This window comes from Dermacentor andersoni, chromosome 1 (assembly GCF_023375885.2).
Source record: "Dermacentor andersoni chromosome 1, qqDerAnde1_hic_scaffold, whole genome shotgun sequence".
In the NCBI taxonomy this organism is placed as follows: Eukaryota; Metazoa; Arthropoda; class Arachnida; order Ixodida; family Ixodidae; genus Dermacentor; species Dermacentor andersoni.
Genome location: NC_092814.1, coordinates 383,893,096 through 383,920,387, shown reverse-complemented (window position 1 = coordinate 383,920,387; position 27,292 = coordinate 383,893,096). Strand labels below are relative to the sequence as shown.

The following is a 27,292-nucleotide window of genomic DNA, read 5'->3' as shown; positions in this document are numbered from 1 at the left end:
GCTATATTTACATATTACTAAATTTTTTGACATTCATGTGTAACATATATAATTTGTCCGCTTTCGATGTACTATTAGATGCAATTAGGTGTACTATTAGATGCAAGCATGCGAGCTAAAGCTTCCTAAGAGGAAGCTTTAGCTCGAGTGCTCCTATATAAACACATGTAAAAGGAGCATTCGTGTTTCTCGGCAACCGCTGCACCAAGTTTGGCGAGGTTTGTTGCATTTCAAAGAAACACTTAAAATCTAGTGACTCCTGGTTTCGAATTGTCAATTTAGGTCGTAAATTTTTTACTAAAAATTGGCAAAAATAGAAAATTTTCAAAAAACAATACTCTCAAGTTTACAACTCTGTAACTCAGCAATAAAAAATCATACTACAATTCTTTGAATTGCATATAATAGTACATCTAAAGCGGACAAAATTGATTTGTCACACATGAATCTCAACAAATTTAGTAATATGAAAATACAGCTTTTGCATAACCCTTGTATACAACGCAATGAATTAACGTAAGATGTAAATTGACATATCGAATTTGGCCGCTTTCAATGATCTAACGGATGCCGTTTACAGAACCACAATATCTGTTTTTGGTGCAGAGCTATGAACTTGCAAACTTCGTGCTAGTATCTTTTTCAAACTTCCAAAATTTCAAAAATCATTTTAATAAAGTTCACTCCATAAATCGATATTCCGCTTCAAGAAGCCACTAGAGTTTAACTTTCTCTCTCAAATGAAACAAATTTCATTAAAATCGGTCCAGCGGTTATCTCAAAAAAGCGTTTTTGCGTTTTACATGTATTTGAATAGGCCGCGTCGGAGTTGCGCGTGAGCTAAAGCTTTCTCTTCAGAAACTTGGTATAATACAGCTAAGGAAAAAAAAAAAATGCGAGTTCCTTTTTCAAGTGTTAAACTTTAGAACCGCGTGAGAAACCCATTGCCCGTGCGCATCGGCTGGCTTAATTTCCTGAGCAGAAATGCCAGCCGACAAGTGTGCGATTTGCTTCATTGAAGCCAAATCAAATGATTCTTTCGGAACGTGCAAGAATTTTAAGGACGCAGGCACCAACTTTCGTTAATTTCTGCAATGCCACAGGCGCAACTCACAAAAGGCTGCCGGAGTTTCGTAAAGCAGGTGGACAGCTGAAGATACACGTGTACTTGTCTATGACACAACACATGTGAAATTGAAGCGAAAAGTTCTATCCCGTCGAGCCAACAGCAATTGTACGCCAGCGCATACCTAAACCCGTCCCATTGCTGAAAACAAACGACGCAGAGAAGACTTAGTGGCGCCTTCTTGCTTGGAGCACCGCCGTCAGCGCTTACGAAGAAGGGGCCGGCGTGCCGAAGGAGCATGTGGAATCGTGTTCAACTCATATAGCTGACATTCGTGCCACGCGCGCGCGTGTGTGGACGTTTCATTCGAAGGACATGTGCACGATGTGCACGTTTCCATCTGCCTTTAAAAAGATCTGTGCGTTTTACGGCCATTTTCGTGGCTGCAATGCGGCGAAAGGGCAGCTTAGCCGCGTATACGTGACGCGGAGCAGTTGATCGGAAATGACGCCGTATGTGCCGCCGGAAAAGTCGTCGGCACCTACGATGCGTGTTCGCTAAAGTACTTTTTGCAGTTTCTCACAAAATGGGGGCTACAAACCCGTGCTGTCTCTGTTGGCGACGACGGACTTCCAGCGGCACTGTGCGGCAATATGCAAAATATATCGCCGCATAGCACAAATACGACATGCGTACACAACTTTAACTAGTGCGTCCCTCACAATATTGAATAGGAACAGCAGCGTAAATAGCTTGGTAATTTTTTAACAGTTGTCAAGAGACCGAAGTTGAAAGTACTAGTAATCATTTCTGCTTCAGCAATGCCGGCGCGACCAAGACGCGGGCATGTATGGTCCAGTAACTCGATCAATCGGTGCAGTGGTGATGCAGGAATGAACTCCGGTCATGTTCAATGCATCGTGCACATATTCACTTTCTGGGCACGCGTAGAACTCCGACCTATGCTAGCGCATGCAGCAGAAGTAGTTTCCATTCTTGGGCAGCACACACACAAACGAAACACTAGAAAATAGACAGGACGAGCGCTGGTCTAACAGACACAGACGGACGGACGGACGGACGGACGGACGGACGGACGGACGGACGGACGGACGGACGGACGGACGGACAGACGGACGGACAGACAGACAGACAGACAGACAGATGGACAGACAGACAGACAGACAGACAGACAGACAGACAGACAGACAGACAGACAGACAGACAGACAGACAGACAGACAGACAGACAGACAGACAGACAGACAGACAGACAGACAGACAGACAGACAGACAGACAGACAGACAGAGAACTTTATTTACAAGACCCTGAGAAGCTTTGCCCTAGGGCAGAGCTGCTTGCCGCTCCCATGTGGGGACTGGTAGGCCGAGCCTAACCGCCGCATCATGGGCTCTCTGAACAGCCCAAGCTTGACGAGAAAGTTCTGAGCTCTGGATGGCAGCGCTCCATTCTTCTTCCGTGATGCGATTGGGTCCCTGTGACGAGGGGCATCGTCAGCCCCGCAGGCAAGTAGAGCTAAAAGCTTCTGGAGTGATCGTATGGAAAATTCCCACGTTTGGATAGGACTTAGTCTGAAGCGTGCGTAAAGTGGACGCCAGAGGTCTCGCCAGTTTGCTATGAGGGGGAGGATAAGTCCTCCTACCGAGGTGATAGCGCGTAGTGATTTCGCTGAAAGTAGCGAGAGTGCCCAGAAACTTCAGATCCCCGGAGTCTGAGCTCGACCCTGCTCCTGCGCGGTGGGTTAGTGAGCGCGCTTGGGAGCGGGCGATGTCATTGAGATTATGAAAGGAGTCAAGTAGGGGGTCGAGGCGCGCCGGAAACCACGTGATGGTGTACGGAGAGATTATGGTGTTCTTGAGAATCTTGTGAGCCTCCTCAGCGATGGAACCTGAAGCGAAAGCCCTGACTGCCGATCTCGAATCAGTGAAGATTTGTGATCTGCTGTTACCTAGGAGTGCTATAGCAACTGCGACCTGCTGTGCTCTGGTTGGTGTTGAGAACTTCAGGTAAGCCGCGTTCACTATCTGTCCGTTGTGATCAACGAAGGCAATGGCGAAGTGAGACGACTGTCCATATTGGGCTGCGTCGACAAAACATGCCGAGTAGGGATCAACTTTGGTATGCTGAAAATTGTATTTGAGGATTATATACCCAGTAGTCATGAAATTCTTGTTGTTGATTGCATGTAAAATGTCTTCATACACTCACGAGTGATCGATGAGCTAGATCTCTTCGTTTGCCAGCTGTCCACTTAATTTGCTCGGCGCAATGCGGTAATCGATGTCTGTCGTCTGCCTTTTTCGTATCTTTTTGTTGGAAATCGGTATAATTTCACTGGTGGCATCAACCCTTTCGTGTTTACACTACTGTTATGGCATTTAACAACACAACAGTAATTACCAGTCTTCCGAAGAGACGCCATCGCAAACAAGAGACGTATCGCGCGATCGAGCTTAGCGCGAGCGCGACCTTGAAGGGAAGCGACGGAAACGTACACCCGTGGGAGGTAATATCGTTCCGCCAGGCGAGGAACGAGCGCTGGCATATAGGATGAAACTTGACATGCAAACTTTTATACGAGTCCGCGACCCCTACCTTCTCTAAAAAAGAAAAAAAAAAGAATTGAAATAGCCCACGTATATAGCTCCCTGGCCCTCGGCCGTGCATTGAACGAATACCGCGTGTCAAAATATTTTATTACCGCGTATTTCTGCCGCGAAAAAAATACGTTGCATTCAAGATTACCTCAGAGCGATACAAGGAAGTTCTACCTTTCCTTAAAGGTGCAGCACACGCGTATTATTTCAGGTGTCAGTTCTTGATGACGTCAGAACACCCGTCCCGGCAGTTCTAGGCTCGCGTCTACGGCGTTGCTCTGCTGAGCTCGAGGCCACGGGTTCGATGAGGCTGCAGCGGACGCACTTCGATGGGAGAAAACTTAAAGAACGCTCGTCTACTTAAATTTAAGTGCACACTTGTGTATCCCGGCTGGTGAAAATTAATCCAGAGTCCCGCACTATACGGCGTGCCTCATAATCAGATTGTGGTTTTAGCATTTCAACCCTAAGAATTTTATTTTAATATACGGCAAGAGCGAAGAGCGTCTGACATATAAATTTTTATGCACATAACAAAATATTTATTTATTTAATCTGCCAGTATGGATCACGCAGTGTGAGAGACGACGTTAACCCATTAGCGTCCAGTGTAGTTTTGAAAGTACAGCACCATTTTTATTTGTAAATGTGTAAACAAAAAACCTGATGTTTTTTTTTAGTATTCTAATTGGCTATGAATGGTCTTGCCAAGACGACAACGTTGCAGTTTTTTTTACTGGCACGATGTCATTAATAAATTGCCGAAGTGCTAAATATAGCAACTTCTGCCACGCGCATAGCTTATTTCTTTTTATCGTGCTTCGCGAAGTTCATCTTTGTGTGCACGTTTCTGAAAAGAATGCTGTAAATGATGAATGCATGACTGTCACGACTTGGAGTCAACTCGTTAGCTTTTCTTGAGTGTCGGCATAAGGGAGTGGAGTCTGGTGCCTGGCTTTCGCCAATTGCTATCATGAACGAGACAAAAGGCCTGATGAAATCAAGCAAAGGGCAGTAATTTAATGCGATTTCTCAACAACAAAACACACTTGCGTTATTACGTAGTGAATGTGAATGTGTTAGACAGAAAAAAATATGAGTGACAAGTCCCAAGAACAGGTGTAACAAAGTTAAACAATTACGATGTGCAATCGTAACATGAACAATGAACATCGGTACAAACTACGTTTCTAAGCAGTAATCGGGATAGAAAATCCTTAGAGTCCACAGTCCACAGAATCAAAAATGACATGCAGCAAACGGGGCGCGCCGACAGTCCGTCCCAACCGATGCGGCCCGTAACTGACCCTGGAAGTCGGCGCCTGGCTTCCACGGCAGCTGGCGGTGTTGGGTGGCGGGGCGTGGTGTCGGCAGCTTATTTGCCCGGGATTTGCTCGGCGTTCGTTTATCGTACCGGGAGCAGACTGGTCAAGTGTCGGATCGGCTCGTTTTTATTAACCTCTCGAGGCGTCGGCGTTCACCTCTTGCCGTCTAGACGGACACGTGGATCATATACGCGCACACTGGTTCTCGCCGTATAGTTCAGATTCCACTGGAGGTCGCCTTTACGGCCAGTCAAGTCAATCACACACAAAACAATAGCTGCGGACGAAGACGGCTTCACGTAGGCCGGGCGTGCTTCCCCCGCGGTTCAGACTCTGCCAGCGGCCACCTTCTCCGGTGAACTATACAACCACACACAAAACAACAGTCACGAGCGCTCAACGTGCGCTGGATCTACCAAAGATCACGTTCCCTACCGTTTACGCGAAACGGCGCGGTTCGTAGGCTTGCGGCCCATTTTTAAAGAAGCGATGATTAATAGGCGTGTATACCTAGGAGACGGGGGTGGAAAATTGAAGAAATAATGAGACTTTTGTGACAATGACATTACATATACAATGCATCTTTTAGCATCACATAAAAATTAACCAAAGTTTACTTTGTGAAGTACGCTGGGCATATGTGTAAGCTAGAAGGCTATGCTTATTCTGAAAGCACATATCACGGTTTTATTATCAATATTTCGCAAAATAATTTGTGCTGGCTAAAAAGAATCCACCAGTGCTAGCAGGTATAAGGAGAGAATAACGATCACATCAACATAGGTAGCTAAGATTTTTTATCTCCTGGTTCCTTTCAATTCCCGCCGATTAAAATGACAATGCTCTTCTCGTTTATTCGCATTCAATAAATAGCGAACAATATTGTAGTAAACTTGGATAAATAAAATACAAATTAGATATTTTATGAAAATAGTAAAGATATACAGAAATGACATGCACGATTTTATTACAAATCGCAAAGCAGGCGAAAAAAAGAACGACAAAAAGCGGTGTGTACAGTATGTTCCACTACCAGACAAGATGAGCTATAGAATAACAACAGGGCAAACCGCATTCGTGATCTAGAGCCTTCTCATGATAGCTCAAAAACTTCTAAGAGAAATATTACAGAGCCAATCATACTACAGGATCATAATGCAAGATCGACTGCCATTGTTAAGGTTGACGACTGGGCGTGTTGGTATAGCATATTAGAGGTTGGATTGCGCAACATTTTTACGAGACACACAGAAGGAAGGAGCCTAGCGATCCAAGCACACGAGATAAAATAGTGGTGATGCCATACATTCATTCGATCGCGCACCGAGTAAAGAAAATTGGTAAAAGATGCGAGGTAAAAGTGGTGTTTTCCGCACCAGATAAATTGCTGAGCATTTGTGCAAAGGTTAACCCAGGTGCCACACAGAAACGAGGCTGTGAAACACAACACAGAAAGAAGTTCGTCGACTGCACTGAGGGAGTGGTATATTCCATTCCACTTCAGTGCGGCAGAAAGTACATCGGACAGACTGGACGATGTTTAAACGAAAGATTAAAGGAACATGATTATAACGTTTCAAGGACAGTCACCGGACACCTTGGGATACATTGTAGAGATTGCGGATGTCGGCCACTCTTTCAGAGTTGTAAGATTGTGAGCAAAGATGTCAGCCAAATCACAAGGGAGATAATCGAAGCCGCTGAGATTGCGCGTTTGGGAAGTATGTGCGTGAGCACGCCTTCAGTATCCCTTAGTGCAAAGGAATTAGATTTCCTCAAGCGCTAATCTTAAATTTCGTATCCTGGTCTTTTTTGTGTGCATCAAAAACGATCACGTGACAAAGCCGGCTTGGCATTGGTAGATGGCAATGTTCGTCAAAACTATTTTTGTTTCTTGTTTAATTTTTGGTCCCTAACGCCCTCCCCCCTGAGTATCTTCCTGTATTTATTCCACTGACAAGGGAATAAAACGATAGTTGCAAGCGCTCTGTGGTGTGTGTCTCTTCTGTGTGTCTCGTAAAAATGTTGCGCAATCCAGCCATTGTTAGGCTACCGTTATGTCGAATGTTTGAACCACCACTAAATCAACTGCTGAATATACTCTTGCACGCGTGAATCCATCGTAAGATATCGCATGTTCGTGTGCATTAGTTGCTCTATTAGCAATACGTGCGTCTGAGAAAGCAGCACCAAAGCTTCTGCATTTTACCTGCCCAAATCATGTGACTTGAATAGCAAGAACACCTCCCGCCCTTCAAAAAAAAAAAAAAAAAAAAGGGCCGTGCACTAAGATGCTTATTCTGCCAGTAGAAGGCTAAAGGTGCCTCCATAAAGGATAAGTCGTCCATTTAAAGTAAGCCTTTTCGTTGTAAAATGTTCTAACCTACAGCCTACCTTTGAAGACTTGCATAGTGTTTTGCTGCCCCACAAATGCCCAGCGATCTTTATGAGGTACACTACAGTAGCGCTCAAAAATAATAAAGCGTAATTCATAAAACATTCACAACACAGTTACAGTGGCAAAGCACCATTCGGTACGAATTTTTCTTGGGCCCTAATGAAGGTTAAATAACACGCTCTGGCTGTGGGCCACTAATGACCCATAAAGCGGCGGTGCTGCTGCCGTATCAGCTGCACACTCTGTTCCTTCCCGCGTCAGACGCAAATGCGGCGAGGCTCAGAGCTGCGCATGCCAGCAACGCAGGCTGAGAAATATGGGAAGCCGCTGTATTATCGCTTTTGTGAGAGAAGGAGCAGCCCAGGTTCGGAGACGTCGCCTTGGGCGATCCAAGCCGCTTCGCTCCCGAATCTCACAACGAAGCTGTTAAGGGAACTTCTTATGCGGCGCCGCGCTCGGTATGCATACACAACGCAACCGGCATTGGTGTCACGAATTTTTGCTTCGAAATGTAATTGTAAATAATTATAAACTTTGCCCTTTCTGCAATTCACACTAATGCACAACACACTGTTTTACTAGCCAACAATATGTAATTTTTGTTCCCCACGTTGTGTTCTATCGGCTTCACATTTGAGGTCACCTGCGGTGGCAAAGAGCAGCCAGCAGCGAGTGGGAGCGGCCGCGTACGACATGCATGGGAACGTGAACCTTCAGTAAGAACACGTGGCACACTTCCGAAAAAGTGCGGCAAGTCGCTGATGTATCAGTTCCTCTGGTTGGCATGCACCCGCGAAGGATATTGCGGCCTCAGGAAAATGCATTTGCCAAAGCTTTAGGATGGAGTGTGCGCAGAACGCGACACGTGCGCGGCACACTCGCCAGTGGCATAACGCTTCGGAGCGCGTTATGCCACTGACTGGAATGCGACGCACACTATACATTCGGGTCTGCCTTCGCGCTAAGCTATCAAACGAGTAACTATATCGCTGCGTTTATGAACACTGCGCGCCATCGAAAAAGGGTGCCTGCCCGTACCGGGCCACAATACAGACTCGCTTTCTTTGACCTCTCAGAACAGAGAGAGCGAAAATGCTCCCTAAGAACACTGCACACGTTAACCTTAAAACTGTATAGCCGCACAACAAAGTGATATCCAACGTTTATTTTTCTTATGTGGCGACATAAAGTTGTTTATGTCTTTATTCGGGTCAACGTCTTCCTAATTCGTGCTGCCTTATCGCTTGGGCACCTCGTCAGCGAGGCTCATTAGGTTGTGGTTCCACCGCACGCACTAATATACAGCAACCTTACGGTTTCGATATCCTCGAACACGAAAGCGCACGGACACCGAGTGTTGCTGCAGGCAGGTATAGACTGCAGGTGTTTCTGGGAAGACTGCGAAAAACGTGTAAAGATCACCTGTGCGGGATAGCACAATTCTAGTGCGTGAACTAAATTACTTGGAGACCCACATTATTTGCGTGAGAAATCCAAGTGAAAAATTGACCAATTACTAACATTTTGTAATTACCTTCCAAACTAATTACCTTATGGCACATATTGCAATTTACAAATGGTAGCCGGGAAGTTCGCAAGGCGGATACACTTGGAACGCATACTCATGAGGACACCAGGTTCGATATATTAATTACCCGAACTTTACGAAGAAATACATTGGCGGTCTAGTTCCTTTTCTACTTTAATGATTGCAACGGCGCTTTGAAAATAAGTCGAACGACAGTGCATTTTTACCGGAATCTCGAAAATAGTGACATCCATAGAATTATTTGCAAGCGAATACGACTTGCAGTCTCACCGGCGCAGTCTCACAATTTTAGTAACTATTTAACTGTGTATTTTCTTTTCTCGTGCGAATATGTAATCCAGCTGCATGAAGGGCTAGAATTCTGATATATCTACCACATGTGATTTTAAAAAAGATATTTGGCATTGTCCGCAGAAACACCCAGTATTATTCGTCGGGAAGGGCGATTGTAGTGCATGTTCATCTGCAGTGGGCGTTATTGTTCTCCCGCCACGTTGGAAGCAACAAGGAGACGTGTTATAGATTATACTGTCGCATTATTGCGAACGAAATCATTATCAGCATTATCAGCCGAGGGCAGAGAATAGTGAAGTGTAATGAAACAGAAATAGAATAATCGTAAAACACTACACACTCTCCAGTAAATCGAGTGTCAAATACTCTGTGAACCATGAACGTCTCTTCAACGTCTACAATTGATCCGAACGTCAACGTCTTGAAGTCACGTACATGCTGCGTCTCGCGCACGTGCCGTTTTTATAAGAAAAAGCGTGGCTGGTTATAGGACGTACTATCTCCATGATTGTTAGGCTACCAAATAACGTATACTGGATGTAGATAGGATATCATTCAAGCACCAATTGGTAGGTATATTTTATCTGTGCACACCGTTGGAAAAGTACCACCTACAGTTAGTAGGTGGTACTTATATATATATATATATATATATATATATATATATATATATATATATGTACCACCTACTTGTGTATATATATATATATATATATATATATATATATATATATATATATATATATATATATATATATATATATATATCGTTGAAAAATAAGGGTTTCTTGGAACTGGTAAAATATTTGAACACACCGGCAGGCCGGAACGTCGAAAACAATTTCTATTTAATTAATAATGAATAATTGTTGTATTAATTTGTGTTTTTTTAAGATTTTCTCACATATATACACATATATGTGACTAGGATTTTCTCACATATATATACATATATGTGACTAGGTCTGTGTATATATATATACACAGACCTAGTCAAGCCGATTTTATGGCTTTTTGTCTGTGCCCCTGCTATCTGTACGTTGTATAGATACAAATAAAGTTCAAAGTTCATATGTGTGCATATATATGCACATCACATGGCATCCAATGTATTCTGTAAGTACCTGACAAATCTTTTTCGACCACACATGAATAGTTGTCCTCCCAGACATCACTACGTACATAGACAGGGACCAAAGCAACGACGAAGACAAGCACTTGTCTTCGTGGTTCCTTTGCTCCCTGTCTGTGTACGCGCTGTAAGTGATGTTTGCAATGGAATACCAACTAGCCCGTACCCAAACCCCGCTTCAGCCCTCCCAGAGGCGTTCTTTTTTCAGTTTCCGTATGACAAACATGTTTTCTTACTTGTTCGAATTACAGTTCATGACTATCATGTTTGAACGTCATATGTTTGCATCTACTCTTCTATTTCAGCGTTCAATTTACTCTTAAAATGTGAGCTAATTCAATAATATACTTGTACCGGGTGTTAGGTCCCGAAGAACAGGGGCTCTGCACGCCCGCGTGGCGGGCGTGCGTGAACACTTATGCGTTAGTATCTGATCTTGCTGGATGGCGCTTGCCCCTGTCACATACCGCCTTTTGGGGATATGTTCAACATAGCGAGCAATATGCCCTGATACGTCAGGCAGTGTCGCGAGTTTTTATTTCTCAGCAGTGTTATTGACATATTATGTTCTATCTACGGTCTGTCAATAAAAATATGCTAAACTGTTCCCGCACAGTAATGTGAATGAACAAAATTTCATCTTAGTAACGCGGTCATAGCGCATTTTAGCCTTACACTAATATCGGAAAAATATAACGGATATCCAGCAAAGACATTTGTATAACATCTTCTCAACGTAAAAATGAGGACTTTTGAAAGTACCATCAAAGCTATTTCCACTTTAAGTAGAGCAATCGCAACCTCCATTGTAGGTATTCAATCTCCAACTGATACATCTAATGTACCTCCAGGCAATGTTCGTGGTTTATATGGTATGTCGCTTTGCGATAAGCGAAGAGAAAAATATTAATGTAAAATTACCGAAGATCTAAAGCATTCGATGACATCATCAACAAGCGTATTTTGAAAGGGCCCGCGGTAACCAAAACGTTCCAATTGAATCCTATGCAAGGATACGCATGATGCGCGCAATTTCTTTTTACAGCGAAATTGTTTATGCTGACCTTGTGCTGTCATTGTGGGACTTGGCTAAAGCTATCAGCAGCAGCAATGTCTCGAGCGTCTTCACGGCTCGTTGGCGCCCCTCGGCGCTACCGCGCGAACGTGCTCGTGCCACTGCTCGCGCGTTCGTCGTCGTCTCCTTCCACAGCTGGCTCAGCTGCCGCTCCTCATTACAGCGGAGAATTTCACTTCTGTCATCGTAATGGGGAGGCCGCGTTTACAGGGGTATGAGCCACTGCTTAAGGGGGTGTGAGCCATTCATTGTCTTACTTGATGGACAGATTTAATTTTGAAGCAATTTAATCTTGAGGAATCGCAAGCGGCAATGCCGGGCGGAGCCTGCTAACCACGCCACCCAGCAAACTCGAGACATCGAACGCAATCGACAGCGGCGGACTGCGGACATACCGTCACGGACGTCGTTCTCTCCGCCGCAGCCGAACGTGTGCGTGATTTCATTGAGAAACACAAAACACGCCAATCATCAAACCAATCCAACCAATCGTCAAAACGATTGCAGCACCCGCATCTCCAGTGGCGAGCCTTGCGCCCAATATACGGAGCCTTGGATTAGTGGTTCCGCACATTCCATCCCAGCTACAAGTATGGGAAGACAACGAGTAGTGCCGAGGAAGAAGCTGCCGACCGCGAGCGTCAGCGAGACTTGGCTCGTGAACGGGCTCGTCGTCGTAGGGCACGCTGACCACGCGAAGCACGTAAAAGCGGAAATGAGGTGAAATAATGGTGAAACAAAAATTGACAACATAGAATGCTTGCCAAGTTGGACTTGCATGGTCTAAAACTCGGTGTAACTAACACAGCTTCGTTGTTCGACCATCTTCCCGGACTGGAAGCTGTGTAGATTTTTTTGAAATTCTTGACGCATAAACACGCTATAAATACATGGAGCCTTTGCTATATACAGCCTCGTTGTAAGAAAACTAACAAGTTCTGCTTTGTGCTGAAGTTCCGTTCGAATGCGCTCAAATGCGTTCTATTTGTTCGTATACGAGCGCCACTTGCAAATATCATCACCACATGAAGGCTGCGGCAACCTCATATACATACTACCGTGTACTTATCCTTGACCAAATATTCTGAAACAGCAGGATATCACTCTTGTCTCATAGAATACACAGCAAATGACACATCATGTTTACTTTGTGTCGGAAACCATAAATATTTATAAACCATACCATTCTCGTGCGTTTAATCAATCATCTCCCTATTAGACTTTTCGTTCTTTACTATGCACCTCATTATTTCATACAATGGAAATATCAGATTTGCTGTTTCTGAGGCATTTAATTCATCACCAATTCTATTTTCTCAATTTTGCGAGTTTCTCGCTTCCCCTGTAAACAATCCGCGATTCCTTCCCAGCATTCCACTTCAGCCCTGAAATGTTTTCCGCCACCCCCCTGCTTGAGCCGCCCAACGGTTGCATGCTAGCTAACAGTCGCCTAACCTAAATCCTCCTGCGCTGTCCTGATGGTGCTGCGGAAACGCCTGTTGACAGCGCGCTCGGTAGGGTGTTTAACAGTTTCTGTACAGTTAAAAAGAAATAGGCACAGTCTAGGCTATTTAATGCACGAAGCTTTGGAAATCTAATACTGTAATTAAGGATCGACATTCATATGGCGGTGTGCTACTCCACTAGGACGCCTAGTATACGGTGAGCTTTAACAATACAGACTCTCTCCATGAAGAAGCAGTGACGTAAAGCACCACGTGAGGCCACTAAGCGAGTTTAGATGAGTTACGGCCTCGCTTGCCGGGTTTTTAACCGGTAAACTCGGGCTAACGTCGTCATTGTGTTTGTTCGCCGTTCGCGAAAACCGTTCTGCCCACACATAATCCGAGCGAAGGGGCTACCTCACTCGCAGGCTTATAGAATTATGAGTTTGGTTTGTTATGTCATGAAAACAGCTATTGCGGAACAATAAATTTTTAGGTCGTGCCAAGGCCCGCCTGCTGCAACGAGAAGAAAGCTCAGCCTTGGAACTTTGCAAAACCTTTGGTGCATCCCAATAAATACCGTACTCTTTTTCTTTTTTCACGCGAGATTTCCCACATTCCGAAAAAAAACAAAACAATTATTGCATATTTGCATGGTTCTTCCTCTCCTATATACTTCAAATTTCGCACGCACTTTAGTGAGCGTTTTCGGTTGCACAAAAATGCACAGTTCGTGTATGGATGCGGGCACTGGCGTATGGGATCTATAACCTCCGAACATTCTTTAATGATGGGCTGCGTGATAAGTTAGTGTTAAAAAGCTGTGCTTTCCCATAAATACCGTGCCTGTTTCCAGCTCCCGAGGTGCGCTGGTCATTGATATATCTAATTGCTGGACGTATAGCTGCATGTTTGCAACCCAAACTTATCAATTATTTTTTTTTTCGCGCTGATCGCTCTCGGCTGCACCGAGAGTGACACAGCCTCGAGGTGAAAAATCACTGCAGCGAACCAATCTCTGCATTTGTCTTTCGGGTTACCGGCATAACGAGCTGGCAACGATAACTAGAAGGACTGCCCTTTAGGCGCAGACTTATCTCGCGTCGATAATGTTCACAATATCAGCAGAATGACTTATGCTGTGTCCCTGCTTAGACCTGTGGGCGTCATGCAAAAAAACTTGACTTTAGAAATCATGACATTTCAACAAGCTACCGCCTTGTCATCCGGCTTGTCAGCTACCGCCTTGTCATTCCACTGCCGTGTGGGAAGTACTACGTGGGCCAGACGGGCAGATGTTTAAACGTGCGTCTGGCGGAGCATAGTAATAAAGTAGAGAGCATCGAAATAGATGGGCATCTGGCTGCCCATTGTAGAACATGTGATGTGAAGGCACCATGCTACCTTCTCTTAAAACAAACTGTTGTTGTCTACCCTACAGGAACAAGATAACGAGGGAACTTGTCGAAGCAGCTGCGATAGCTAGAGCAGGTGACGATTGTGTTAGGACGCCGTCTATTCTTATATCTAAGAAAGAGCTTGAATTTTTTGGCATAGTAGTCACATGATTGCTTTTCCTTTTCGTCTTTCCCTTCAGTGTGCCTGTTGCAGTGGCTTCCCAGTGAGTATACATATGCTTACCAGCTGCAATAAATCAATTGTTGAAAGTTAGCGCTGATCCCGTGTTCCTGCTTCGTGCTTGTGTCGTTCTTGCGCTATGTATCCCAGTTTACGAGGAATTACAGCTATAGCACCACGTGTAAAAAATTGCCTTCGAAGATAGACGGGTACGCTCTGGGGAAATCATCCTCTTTTGATGATAAACTTACCTTCAGTATTGCAATCAACGTGTTTATTTTAATTGTTTCTTATTTCCCCACTTTGGCTCAATACTATCGCTTAGAGACACTTCATAGACAAAGTTTCAGGATGAGATTTTGTACGCGACAGAGGGCGGGCAGCGTCAACGTGTTCCACGAGCGTTGGTCGCCAACCGTGGTCCCTCCTCTTGTAAAGAGAGCTCATACGCACTCGTGCCGACTAAGCGAGGGCGACTCGCAGTCGGCACGCAGACTAAGCGACTAAGCGACTAGCAGGGCGAGGTCTCCTAAACTGCCTTCGGAGACGTTACAGAGTCGCGCCTATTCACCACGCTCATCATTGTTCATCATCATCATCAGCCTGGTTATGCCCACTGCAGGGCAAAGGCCTCTCCCATACTTCTCCAACTACCCCGGTCATGTACTAATTGTGGCCATGTTGTCCCTGCAAACTTCTTAATCTCATCCACCCACCTAACTTTCTGCCACCCTCTACTACGCTTTCCTTCCCTTGGAATCCATTCCGTAACTCTTAATGACCATCGCTTATCTTCTCTCCTCATTACGTGTCCTGCCCATGCCCATTTCTTTTTCTTGATTTCAACTAAGATATCATTAACTTGCGTTTGTTCCCTCACCCAATCTGCTCTTTTCTTATCCCTTAACGTTACACCTATCATTCTTCTTTCCATAGCTCGTTGCGTCGTCCTTAATTTAAGTAGTAACCTTTTCGTAAGCCTCCAGGTTTCTGCCCCGTACGTGAGTACTGGTAAGACACAGCTGTTATAAACTTATACTAATGGCTTATGGCTTTTATACTATAAACTTATGTTATAATGGCAACCTGCTGTTCATGATCTGAGAATGCCTGCCATACGCACCCCAGCCCATTCTTACTCTTCTGATTATTTCAGTCTCATGATTCGGATCCGCAGTCACTACCTGTCCTAAGTAGATGTATTCCCTTACCACTTCCAGTGCTTCACTACCTATTGTAAACTGCTGTTCCCTTCCGAGACTGTTAAACATTACTTTAGTTTTCTGCAGATTAATTTTTAGACCCACCGTTCGGCTTTGCCTCTCCAGGTCAGTGAGCATGCATTGCAGTTGGTCCCCTGAGTTACTAAGCAAGGCAATATCATCAGCGAATCGCAAGTTGCTAAGGTATTCTCCATTAACTCTTATCCCCAATTCTTCCCAATCCAGGTCTCTGAATACCTACTGTAAACACGCTGTGAATAGCATCGGACAGATCGTATCTCCCTGCCTGACGCCTTTTCTTTATTGGGATTTTGTTGCTTTCTTTATGGAGGACTACGGCGGCTATGGAGCCACTATAGATATCTTTCAGTATTTTTACATACGGCTCGTCTACACCCCGATTCCTTAATGCCTCCATGACTGCTGTGGTTTTTACTGAAACAAATACTTTCTCGTAATCAATGAAAGCTATATATAAGGGTTGGCTATATTCCGCACATTTCTCTATCACCTGATTGATAGTGTGAATACGGTCTTTTGTTGAGTAGCCTTAACGAAATTCTGCCTGGTCCTTTGGTTGACAGAGGTCTAAGGTGTTCCCAATTCTATTTGCGATTACCTTAGTAAATACTTTGTAGGCAACGGATAGTAAACTGATCGGTCTATAATTTTTCAAGTCTTTGGCGTCCCCTTTCTTAAGGATTAGGATTATGTTAGCCTTTTTCCAAGATTCCGGTACGCTCGAAGTCCTGAGGCATTGCGTATACAGGGAGGCCAGTTTCTCTAGAACAATCTGCCCACCATCCTTCAACAAATCTGCTGTTACCTGGTCCTCCCCAGCTGCCTTCCCCCTTTGCATAGCTCTAAAGGCTTTCTTTACTTCTTTCGGCGTTACTTGTGGAATTTCGAATTCCTCTAGACTATTCTCTCTTCCATGATCGTCGTGGGTGCCACTGGTACTGTATAAATCTCTATAGAACTCCTCAGCCACTTGAACTATCTCATCCATATTAGTAATGATATTGCCGGCTTTGTCTCGTAACGCATACATCTGATTCTTGCCAATACCTAGTTTCTTCTTCACTGCTTTTAGGCTTCCTCCGTTCCTGAGAGCATGTTCAATTCTATCCATGTTATACTTCCTTATGTCAGCTGTCTTACGCTTGTTGATTAACTTCGAAGGTTCTGCCATTTCGATTCTAGCTGTAGCGTTACAGGCTTTCATACATTGGCGTTTGTTGATCAGATCTTTCGTCTCCTGCGATAGCTTACTGGTATCCTGTCTAACGGAGTTACCACCGACTTCTATTGCACACTCCTTAATGATGCCCACAAGATTGTCGTTCATTGCTTCAACACCAAGGTCCTCTTCCTGAGTCAAAGCCGAATACCTGTTCTGTAGCTTGATCTGGAATTCCTCTATTTACCCTCTTACCGCTAACTCATTGATCGACTTCTTATGTACCAGGTGCTTCCGTTCCCTCCTCAGGTCTAGGCTAATTCGAGTTCTTACCATCCTATGGTCACTGCAGCGCACCTTGCTGAGCACGTCCACATCTTGTATGATGCCAGGGTTAGCGCAGAGTGTGAAGTCTATTTCATTTCTAGTCTCGCCGTTCGGGCTCCTCCACGTCCATTTTCGGCTATCTCGTTTGCGGAAGAAGGTATTCATTATCCGCATATTATTCTGTTCCGCAACCTCTACTAATAACTCTCCCCTGCTATTCCTAGTGCCTATGCCATATTCCCCGACTGCCTTGTCTTGGTCCATACTTGGTCTGTGAGCTGTCAAAAGAAGATTTGCGAAAACCTCTACTGTCATCTGACAATTTCTCAGAACTGCGGCAAGCGCATAATTTCTGCCAAGGAAACTTGATCTTTGGCACTTGAACAGCAGGAGTGAATGAATATAATTAAAATCTTAAAAAGTATTCAGCGGCGAAGGACTGCGAAGCCAACGCAGCCATCTCTTTAGGTGACTCGGACCGGTATAATGCAAGGATTCCTTTCGCTTGATTCCTTTCTTATCATGCGGCGCTGACGACGCGAGAAAAGAACATATCGTTGAAACATCACACCGACCCTGGTCGCACTGACAGCGTCGCCTCGTGGATACGCAGAGGCGTGGCCCCTATAGAAATGCGAGGTCTTGCCGGGCGCGTTGTTTTGGAGAGGAAGCCCACCCTGAAGTTTCTTTAACGAGGGTTTCCTCTGAGCAAGTACATGCACATTTTTACGCAGTGCCAAGGAACGCACGCACACGCACAGTGACGAACATTTAGCGACCAACTGCCAGAATCGAATACGCATGTAATAGACACATTAACAAACTTCATACAGTTTTCATGTATATGTACAGACGGCGGCTGCTTTTATTCGGCTACTCATCAGCTCGACAATTTGTCACGCAGGACGCACGTGCATCGACCAGGGAGTTTTTGACGTAGTATCGCCACACTGCCGCCGCTTCAGTTTCTCGAAGTTTTGAAAGCAGGGCACGTATTCTCGGACGGTCACGTTCGGAGATATCACTTTCAGTGGGGGCTGATTGGCTGTTTGAGCAAAGTTGTGCAACGCTCCGTCTCAGGCGAAAATGATAGGGTCGTCGAAAGTGATTGTCTGACATTACGTCCCCAATTTGCAGCCTTGATTTCAGAGCTTGATTCCCGAGCTTTGCTCACGAGAATGCTGAAGCATCAACATCGCTTGAATGTCGCTTACTGGAGCGCTGTTCCTACAACGTTGGACCGCGGTATGCACGAGCCGCAATAGTGTAGTTACCTAGGGTCACCGCATAGTGTTTTTTTGTTGACGAGACTTCACTTTAGAGAAAGACCATTTGAGGCACGGTTTTCTAGCGGTCATCCCATAGCCGTGACAAAGTGTACAAGATCGATACGGCTGGGTGATTTTCACGGAGGCCACAATGTTCAATTTCAATCGTAATGGATACTTCCTCAATGTCTATGGCCACAGCCCAATTGAACTGACGCTTCATGTCCATGCCGTAGCCACAGAGGGAGAACTGAGAACTCGACAGGCATTCAAACAGGCACGCATTCAAAGCTATAGATATTGATGGTTGCCGAGTCCTTCCTTCGCACAAGACGAGAAGCTGAGGCGGGCTGGTATACTGAAAACCCTGTACCCGCGTTATCTGATGAAACCAACCTTGACGCATTCACAAAGTTTGCGTGTGAGACACACTCGACACATAACTGGAACGGGAGGCAACATGGAGCTTTTTTGCAACGCTGCAAAGATGCACTGTTCAATATTGTCGAACGCCTCTTCGAATGCCTTTGAAGAGCGCGTCAACTCTTCGCACTCTCGTTTGTCAGTGCCTCTTGTTAGCCCATTTGGACGTTACTGACACATTTATCTCTAGACAGATGGTTACTTGCGGTGTTGCTGCCGGGGCTATTGGGCTGGCAGTCACTGAGCGCCGCTGTCCAGAAGACAAGGCCCGCTGTGCCTTCGCTCATGAGTTGGCCATTGCGTGAGCACGAGAGAAGAACACGTGACAGCTCTCCTCGCACACTGTGCTGCTTTCCGGGAGCACCGCGTGTCGCATAAAGGCATGATGAAATCATCCTCGTTGCCAGTTGTCAAACGATTGCTTGCTCTATGCGTTAAAGCATCAGCAGTACCTGATCACGCATAGACATGAACATTTACATGTTATGAGATGTCACTGAAGATTCCTGACATTTTCATGTTGATGTGTCTGCGCGTGTGTGTGTCAAGAATAATAAAAATCAGTGTATCGAGCACTGTACTTGTGTTCTCGAATGGAACCAATGCTATCATGTTCTAACAAAAGCGTCGGAATTGGTTTGTCTTACGTCCATGCTCCTGCAAGGGAGAAGCTGGACATTTCGAACGGCTAGCTGACGTGCGTGCAAACGCCCCCATGTGGGCTCCATCAACCCGATCCCTCTCACTGAATGCCCCTCGAGTAGGGTTAGCGTGAGCCTGGCTCGCGGTCACCGCAGCGTTCCATGGACGATTTGGAAACGGAGCTTTGGTCATCAGTAAGCATGAGGAGCTGATAATGATTTTGTCGATACTTATTCATACCATTTTGTGTTGTTTCATACTGGGAATCTGCCACCAAAGAAATATCACCCTGAATAAGACGAGATTCCAATGCAAAGTCGATAAAATGCAAATGAGTGTAAAAACCGAAACACAAGTAAAATCGGTAGAGGCGAAGCGAAAAACCAATAATATTTAATGGAAGTAATGCAACAGAACGGGGGGGGTGGATTTAGTACTATACGGCAAAGGAGAGTAATGCATTGCGGCCTGAGAGTACTTCTATGGTGATCGCGTAACCCGCCTAATACGCCGCGTTCAATCTCATGCACGAAGTATGCTAGTATAGAACTACCTTGACGCAACTACCTTGACGCGCACTGGCACGGGAAACAGGGAGTAGCTAATGACGTAGGATAAAACATGCAAGTTGACGGCGTGCAAATAGAGGAAGCGTATGTCTATACGACACGCCCGTACACGGTAGAGATTTCCTTTGCAGAAGCGGGGAGCGTTATCAGTGCGGCCATCAGCTGGCCACATCGTCGTGGTCTTCCTAGATAGCGGGACGACTGCATGTCAACGAGTCATGCGGAGTTTGTGGAGAAATGTCGGAAGTGGATTTAGGAATGGCGCGCAGCAAGGGGATGAGAGCCGTGGGCGCGCCCTCCTTTGTAGATAATCACACAGCGCATGCAGCTGTCATCAACGTGCAAGAAAGTTTTTTCAGCCGCAGAACAATTTGTCGCAGACCAACGCACCAACAAGCGCTTCCCTCGAGTTGCGTGGACGGCGTAAAGCTGTCACGGTGCAGACAAAGACGCAAAATCAAAGTGGCTTTTCAATGCTTCAATTTCAGGGATCCGTGAGAAGTAAAGATGTTAGTGTACATCGAGTGTGGCATTCACATGATGCTTTTGGATATAGTCGTGAAGTATCTCAATTTTATTTCAAATTTATCTTACATATACATACATACACTTCTACATAGGTTCACATTTCCAAATTTTTTATCGGTTGTATTGGCAACCGGCCACTTTTTTACTTAAAATTCGAGTAATATTCACCGAAGTTTGGATACTGTTTTCTATAGGTCTACAATAGACAAGAATCGTTGTCAACTGTAGACGTCAATTAGACCTATAGACATATCGTCAATTTTCTATATAAGCAGTAACGGATTGCGGAAGGTGCTAAATGGGTACTTCCTTTAAGACGAAGCTCTAGCTCCGGCCCATCTCCGATGCTGCCAATTCAAATGTAAAACGCAGAAACGCTTTTCTGAGATAACCACTGGGCCGATTGTAAAGTAATTTTAATGAATTCGTTGCATTTGATAGAGAATTTTAAATTCTAGTGAGTGACAGAAGCGGAATTTTCATTTAGGGCCTGAATTTTTTAACAGGAACTTTCAGAAATTGGTAAGCTTTAAAAGAAATGGAAGCACAAAGTCTACAAATTCGTAGCTTTCACTGAGAACAGATATCGCAGTTCGGTTCAAGCGGACAAACTTGATTTATCAGTTTACATCTTACGTGAATTTCTTGCATTGTTCAGAAGAGTTTTACATAAGTCCTACTGACATATTAGTGGCATATGCGAGAGCCATATAAAATAAATCAATTTTGTCCGCTTGAGATATACTATTATATACTGTTTACAGAATTGTAATATCATTTTTCATTTCTTAGTTACGCAGTTCTAAACTTCATAGTTTTCTTTTCTGAAAATTTCCAATTTTCAACAATAATTTTTTAATTGACGGCATGAATGAAGATGTCGCTACCAACAGTCAATAGATTTTAAGTTTTTCTTTGAAATGCAACAAGCCTCATCACATTTGGTGACGTAGTTGCCGATAAAAAACTATTTCTGCTTTCACATGTATTTATATAGGAGCTACCGAGCTAAAAGTTGTGTACTCGCTTTCGGCCGCAAAAGCCACATTCAGTAGTGTCGCTTGTTACACACGTAATTGTTCGTGTTGTGTGGAAGTAACGAATTGGAAAACCTTGGAGACGGGCAGACATCCATGCATGTTAAATTCACTATACTCACGACTGCATTTTCAAGAGAGAGAGAGAGAGAGAAGTCATAAGGGAAAGGCAGGGCGGACAACATTTTGAAAGCACCTCTAAAGCTACTCGCCATTCAAAGCGAGGTGATGGCTCAAATTGCAACACGCTCATATCCGACGAGTACGGCACTGGGCCCATATACTGAGGCACGAAAGTACTTACGCCAGGACTGTTTGTAAGAGCAGATTCTAGCCAATGTGACGACGGACATATTATTAGCCAAGGTGACCGGCTGGTAGCAAGCTGTCTTGCGTACGAAAATATTTGTGAATTAAAATCTGCGGTTTTAAGCGCCAAGACCACGATCTGATTATGAGGCACCCCGTATATATAGTGGGGGCCTCCGGATTAATTTTGAGCCCCCGGGGCTCTTTTGCGTGCTAGTGAATCGAGGTACACGAGCGCTCTTGCATCCCCTTCTCTCTCTTTCTTGTCTACGTTTCCCCTTTCTCCTCCCCAAGTGTAGGGTTGCCAACCTGGCACGTCTTTGGTTAACCTAATTTCCCTTTTATTTGCTCTCTCTCGCCCCATTGAAATGCGGCCGCCGCGGCGTCATCTAACCTGAAACCTCGATCTAAGCAACGCAACTCTTAACCACTAAGCCACATACCGCGGCGGGTACTTGGTGCATTCAGTCCCTGAGCCTTATTCCCTTATTCTTCCACGCACATGTTGCGACGGGATTCAGGCTCTACCAAAGCTTCATCTTTGAACTGACTTCTACAGCGCAACACCGTCCTTGTTGTTTCTTATTGCGATGTGCAAGTCAATTGAGAGATGATTCAAAACCAACTAGCCCGGTTGTCAGTTCTGTTATCTACCAAAGCTGACCACTTTCGTTGGGGCAGAGCAATTTCCGGCAGCTTCTGCAGGGCAGCTGGCAGCACTCCTGCCATTTCACGCGCTTGAGTGTAAGAAGGTACTGCCCTCTCCCGCCGACGCCTGCAGGAAGACCTCAACGCTTTTCTCGCCGGGACAAGCTGTGGTCCGAAGAAACAATATGTGTACTATACCGAGACCACAGCCGCAGGGTGTGCGCATATATAGGCAACCCACAGAGCAGGGCTCCAATCCGCAAACTTTCTTGTTCGTTATTTTCCATTGGCCGCATTCACTAATACTTCCGTCATTTTGACTGACTCGCATCTGCTCTTACGAATATCATTATCTTAAAACATTTTTGTCAATATTCATACACGAACTGTGTGCGCTTTGTTATCCGCAGGTTAGATTGAGAATCACCGGTAGTGCGCTCTGGAAACTTGCTGCAAAGTATCAATGCATTCATAATTTATGGACGCTGCCAGCACGGTGGAGTATAACGTATGCGTAGGTATGAGCTCGTTCGTTCACGTCGCGCCATGCGATTGGCACCTTGTCTTTCTGCCTGTACTGTAAAAGGTGAGGGCAGGACATGCGGAATCTGCATGACATCTCGTTTTACAGATCTCCCACGAGACTATCTCGTGTGCCCGAGCCACATACACTTGTGGTATGGCGAGCGGTGCGATTCTATTACGCACTCTAATATGCGGCGCTCAAATCGCAAGACGACTACTCGAGAGCGCTCAGCAAGATCGCGAGTCGTCCCGGGGTAGACTCAGTATTCACGATAGAAAAATAACTTTTTTACGCTAGAACTATTTGTGATCCCTAGATGTTCGACATATTGTCGGCGAAAGCGGCCGGCTAGGGATAACTTACGCTACATATAAAAGCTTTGTTCATTCGGTCGACACTTGCTTTAGGTTTCCTCCGAAGCTTCTTTCAAGCGCGTTACGTGGATGGTGTGCCAGTACAAGTGCTATTTTTCCATCGCGCTGGAATAGCGGTATTTTATTATCTTCAAGTAGCCCGACGAAGGCAAACAGTGTAGATCTCGAAGATAGTGGAATGTATATATTCATACGAAAGCCATATATAGGAGATATCGAAACGCAGTTATAGGCTATAATGCTCAAGCGTGCTCCGGAGTACACTTTAAGGGCGTTCGGCTGCTGTGAACAGGCATTCATTTACGGTGTGCTGCGTCCAACAAGCGCATGGATACTAACCTAATATATGCAAACGCCCGCCTCGACTCGTGACAAGATGGGGCTTTGTGTGTGTGTGTGTGTGTGTGTGTGTATGACCACAGAAGAAGTCCGCTCCTTTCAAGAATAGTTATGACAAGAAACCGAGGAAAAAAAGGAAAAGAAAGGTCCCATCAATTCCGCTCGAACTTATATATGGCAAAATTTGCATCAGAAGTGCACGCATGTTTAAGATATCCTTGCCGTTGTGCCGGCCTTTTCACGCCGCTTCGGTGTGACTTCCGCCGTTTAAGCCGTGGATCGATGCGAGCATAGGAAAAAAGCTGAAGTAGAATCATTAAGCTGGGCCGGAATAATGCAGGGATTCGTGTCGCTCGATTCTATTCCGTTCACGACCGGCCCATTCTGGCGAGAGCCGCCATCTCGAACCATGCACACGCGGAAAGCAATGGCAGTGGAACAGAATCATTGCGTTGTACTGACTCAGAATTCGCATGACGAAAGTAAACGCGGACGAAACACTCACGTCACATATGACGTCGATCGGATCACTCCGTGGCATTATTATTATCACTTGATTTGACTTGAAAGCACATAAACGAGGGCGAATCAGAGCCTTTGACCCTATTTCTTTTTTTTCCCAACTTACGCCTGTAAATGCCAAGTCAGCATGTCCATTCCCAAAGGTGGACGTTTCTTCGACCGGCCCGACCTTATGTGACAGGCGGCACAGCGCTGCTGTCAGTTGTTTACGATGGCGGTTGTGCGTCACACGTCCACGGCGTGCCAGCAACGAAGTGTGGCAATCAGAATCGCCGACAAGCTCCGGTCATTTCACTGGGAGAGTCTGTACCGCCCACCATACAGTCCTGATCTCGCCCCTAGTGATTTTCACGTTTTCGGTCCTCTGAAGAAGATGGTAGTACAGCGATTCACGTGCAACGATGAAGCCAAGACAGCAGTGCGACGATGGCTCCACAGCCAGCCGGACGAATTGTACCAAAGGGGCATCTCAAATTTAGTGCTGCGATGAGACAAATGTTTGAACCGGTGTGAGAACTATGTTGAAAAATAGTGTAAGGTACGTAGAATGGTACGTATATTTACAATTACCTGTATGTACCTTATTTGCTTAATAACAAATAGCGGTAAATAATTTCTGATTTGCCTTCGTACACATGGCGGTAAAGGTAAAGCGAGGAGCAGGCTGGTAACTGCCGCCGGAAGGGGCACCACGCCTGCCCGTACTCTTCAGAAAAGAGGTGTCAGAAACATAGACAGGGAAGATACAAAGAAGGGGAGGAAGGAGGAAGAGCAAGACGAGAAGTCATAAAGAATAAAGCACAGCGCATAGAGTATACACGTCACACACAGTATAGGGCCGGTCACTGCACATCACGCTACTAAAGCATGCTACAATAGAACTCGGCAAGCGTTCCGAAGACAGAAGTATCGAGAGCAACGTATCGGAACGTGGCTCTCTTTCGCTGGCGGCGACACAGCGCGAGTCACTCACGTCTTGTGTCACGAATATCACTTCAACGAAAGACTTGCAGATGGTTGTTGCCAGGCTAAGTCCGCCTGTATTGGCATTTGTAGGCTTAAATCCGGACAGTGATTTGGCTTTCAGTCATATCGTGAATCGCTTGGCGCTTGCCCATCCAGCAGTATACCTGCTGACGCATGATCCCGTAATACGCAATGTGCACGCTCAAATAGCGATTCGGTCCGTGGGGCAAATCCAGGGCCGCGATTATGCAGGACTGCTTTCTCCTCGACTTTATGCCACTCTTATCATCCCCCGTTCACGGCCGGCTGATGCCGTTGATAACGCGGGCGGAGCGTCTCTCTGACCACTATACGCAGCGCGAAAAGCGCGAAAAGAAGTAGCGTAAGGCACGGTTACGAAATTGCGGTCCAGCTTTGCATTACCGTGGTCTGTCTGATCGTGTGGATTAAGAAGCCGGCTTTCGGACCGAACGGCCGGTTGCGAATCACACAAGCCACTTAGAAAGGGTTTCTACTTTAGCAATGCAGGATCCACATCCTCCTCTGCTGACTTTGCCTTGTCATATTCTGACAGTCGCATTGTAGAGGCAACGAACCGTCTCAATTTATATCAGTGTAACTTATTAGCCAGCGCGACGACTCTATAGACACGAAGAGAGTGAAAATGCTGGAGCCCTCTGCATGACTCGATCAATAAATATAGTCTCCAGATTGAAGGATATAAACGGATTTCATTAGTAGGAACCCAAACTTTGCTACGGGTTCTCGCTGACCCAAGCGGACTGCGCGCTCATGCAAGCGCTTGCATCCACCAATCCTAAACACGTATGTCTAAAATAAACTGATTTCTCATCTCCAATAAAATTCGTTCAGTAATGTCGAGCGTACGATGCGATGACTCACTTTAAATGTAAGTGCTTTCCGAGCAAGGCTCCTCACGCTTCGAAGCGAAAGCTTTGGTTTCACAGCAGATGACAGTAGTACGAAACGGCTACGGGATTGGTTAGGCGTCAGTGTACAGAAGGAGGAGCTCTCTCACGTGCCACCAAATCCGGCTCGCACGATCCTCAAGGAAAACAAGCGACCAGCGCTTTCTTTGAGAATCATGCACCACGTGCCGATACGAGGCGAAAATTTGTGCTTCAAGACGCCGCCGCTTACGACAACCCCAGGAATCACAGCGCCGAGCAACCTCATCGGCGAACTCGAAAGAGCCAGCGGCCGCGGGAACCGCAGCGCAGGTGTGCGCGCGCCCGGCGGCTCTCGTCGCGCCGCCATTGCGAGGCTTCGTCAGCATCGTCGAGTGCAGTGTGGAGCTCGGCTTCACAGTCGCCATGCGTACACTGGGTGCCTCTCACCTTTATGACGCTCACGGTGACCTGGTCGTCGGCGCTGGAGCGTAGCATCCGTTCGGCAAGCATCGCCCACGCTGGGGCGCGAGACACGCTCCGACGGCGGCGGCGGCGAATCGCGTCGTCTGCTGCCACACCGGCGTCTGCTCGAGCGCCGAGGGGCGGAGCCGCTAGCTATTCCCACCTTCGATCAAGTTTTTGAGGCGGAGCTTAAGCAGCGCTCCGCCCACAGAGGGCAGTCGTGCCCTCGGCACTAACCGCACGGCTACGCTGGACGCGAAACGCCCTTGCAAAGAGACGAACAGCTTCGGCGGAGCCCACAGGCGGGGGGAGGGTTGTAGTCGCGGCCGTTTTGTCTTTTCCAGCGTAACCACTGTCGTGCTGCTGCTGCTCGTTTCCTCTGCGTTGAGCGGCGCCTGTCGGGGGCTCATTAGCCGAAGCGCTCGAAGCGTCCACGTGCCGCGCGCGCCTGCGAGGCTGATTTTCCCGCTGAACACGGACAGGCGGGAAGACCCGCTCGAGTGTTGTCTTCGATTCTTTTTCTTCTTCTGCAGAGTTCTGCTCAAAAGACAGAAACAT

The 27,292-nt window shown here is 45.9% G+C and overlaps 1 protein-coding gene across 1 annotated transcript in view; it reads right to left on the bottom strand.

Moving 5' to 3' along the window:
* Positions 1–26,831, bottom strand: part of Awh (LIM/homeobox protein arrowhead) — a 171,954-nt gene extending 145,123 nt beyond the window's left edge. Inside the window, exon 1 of the mRNA XM_050168505.3 lies at positions 26,720–26,831. Coding sequence (XP_050024462.1) covers positions 26,720–26,782 — 63 coding nt within the window. The 5' untranslated portion in view covers positions 26,783–26,831. The remainder of the gene's footprint in view (positions 1–26,719) is intronic.
* Between the last annotated feature and the right edge of the window lie 461 nt (positions 26,832–27,292).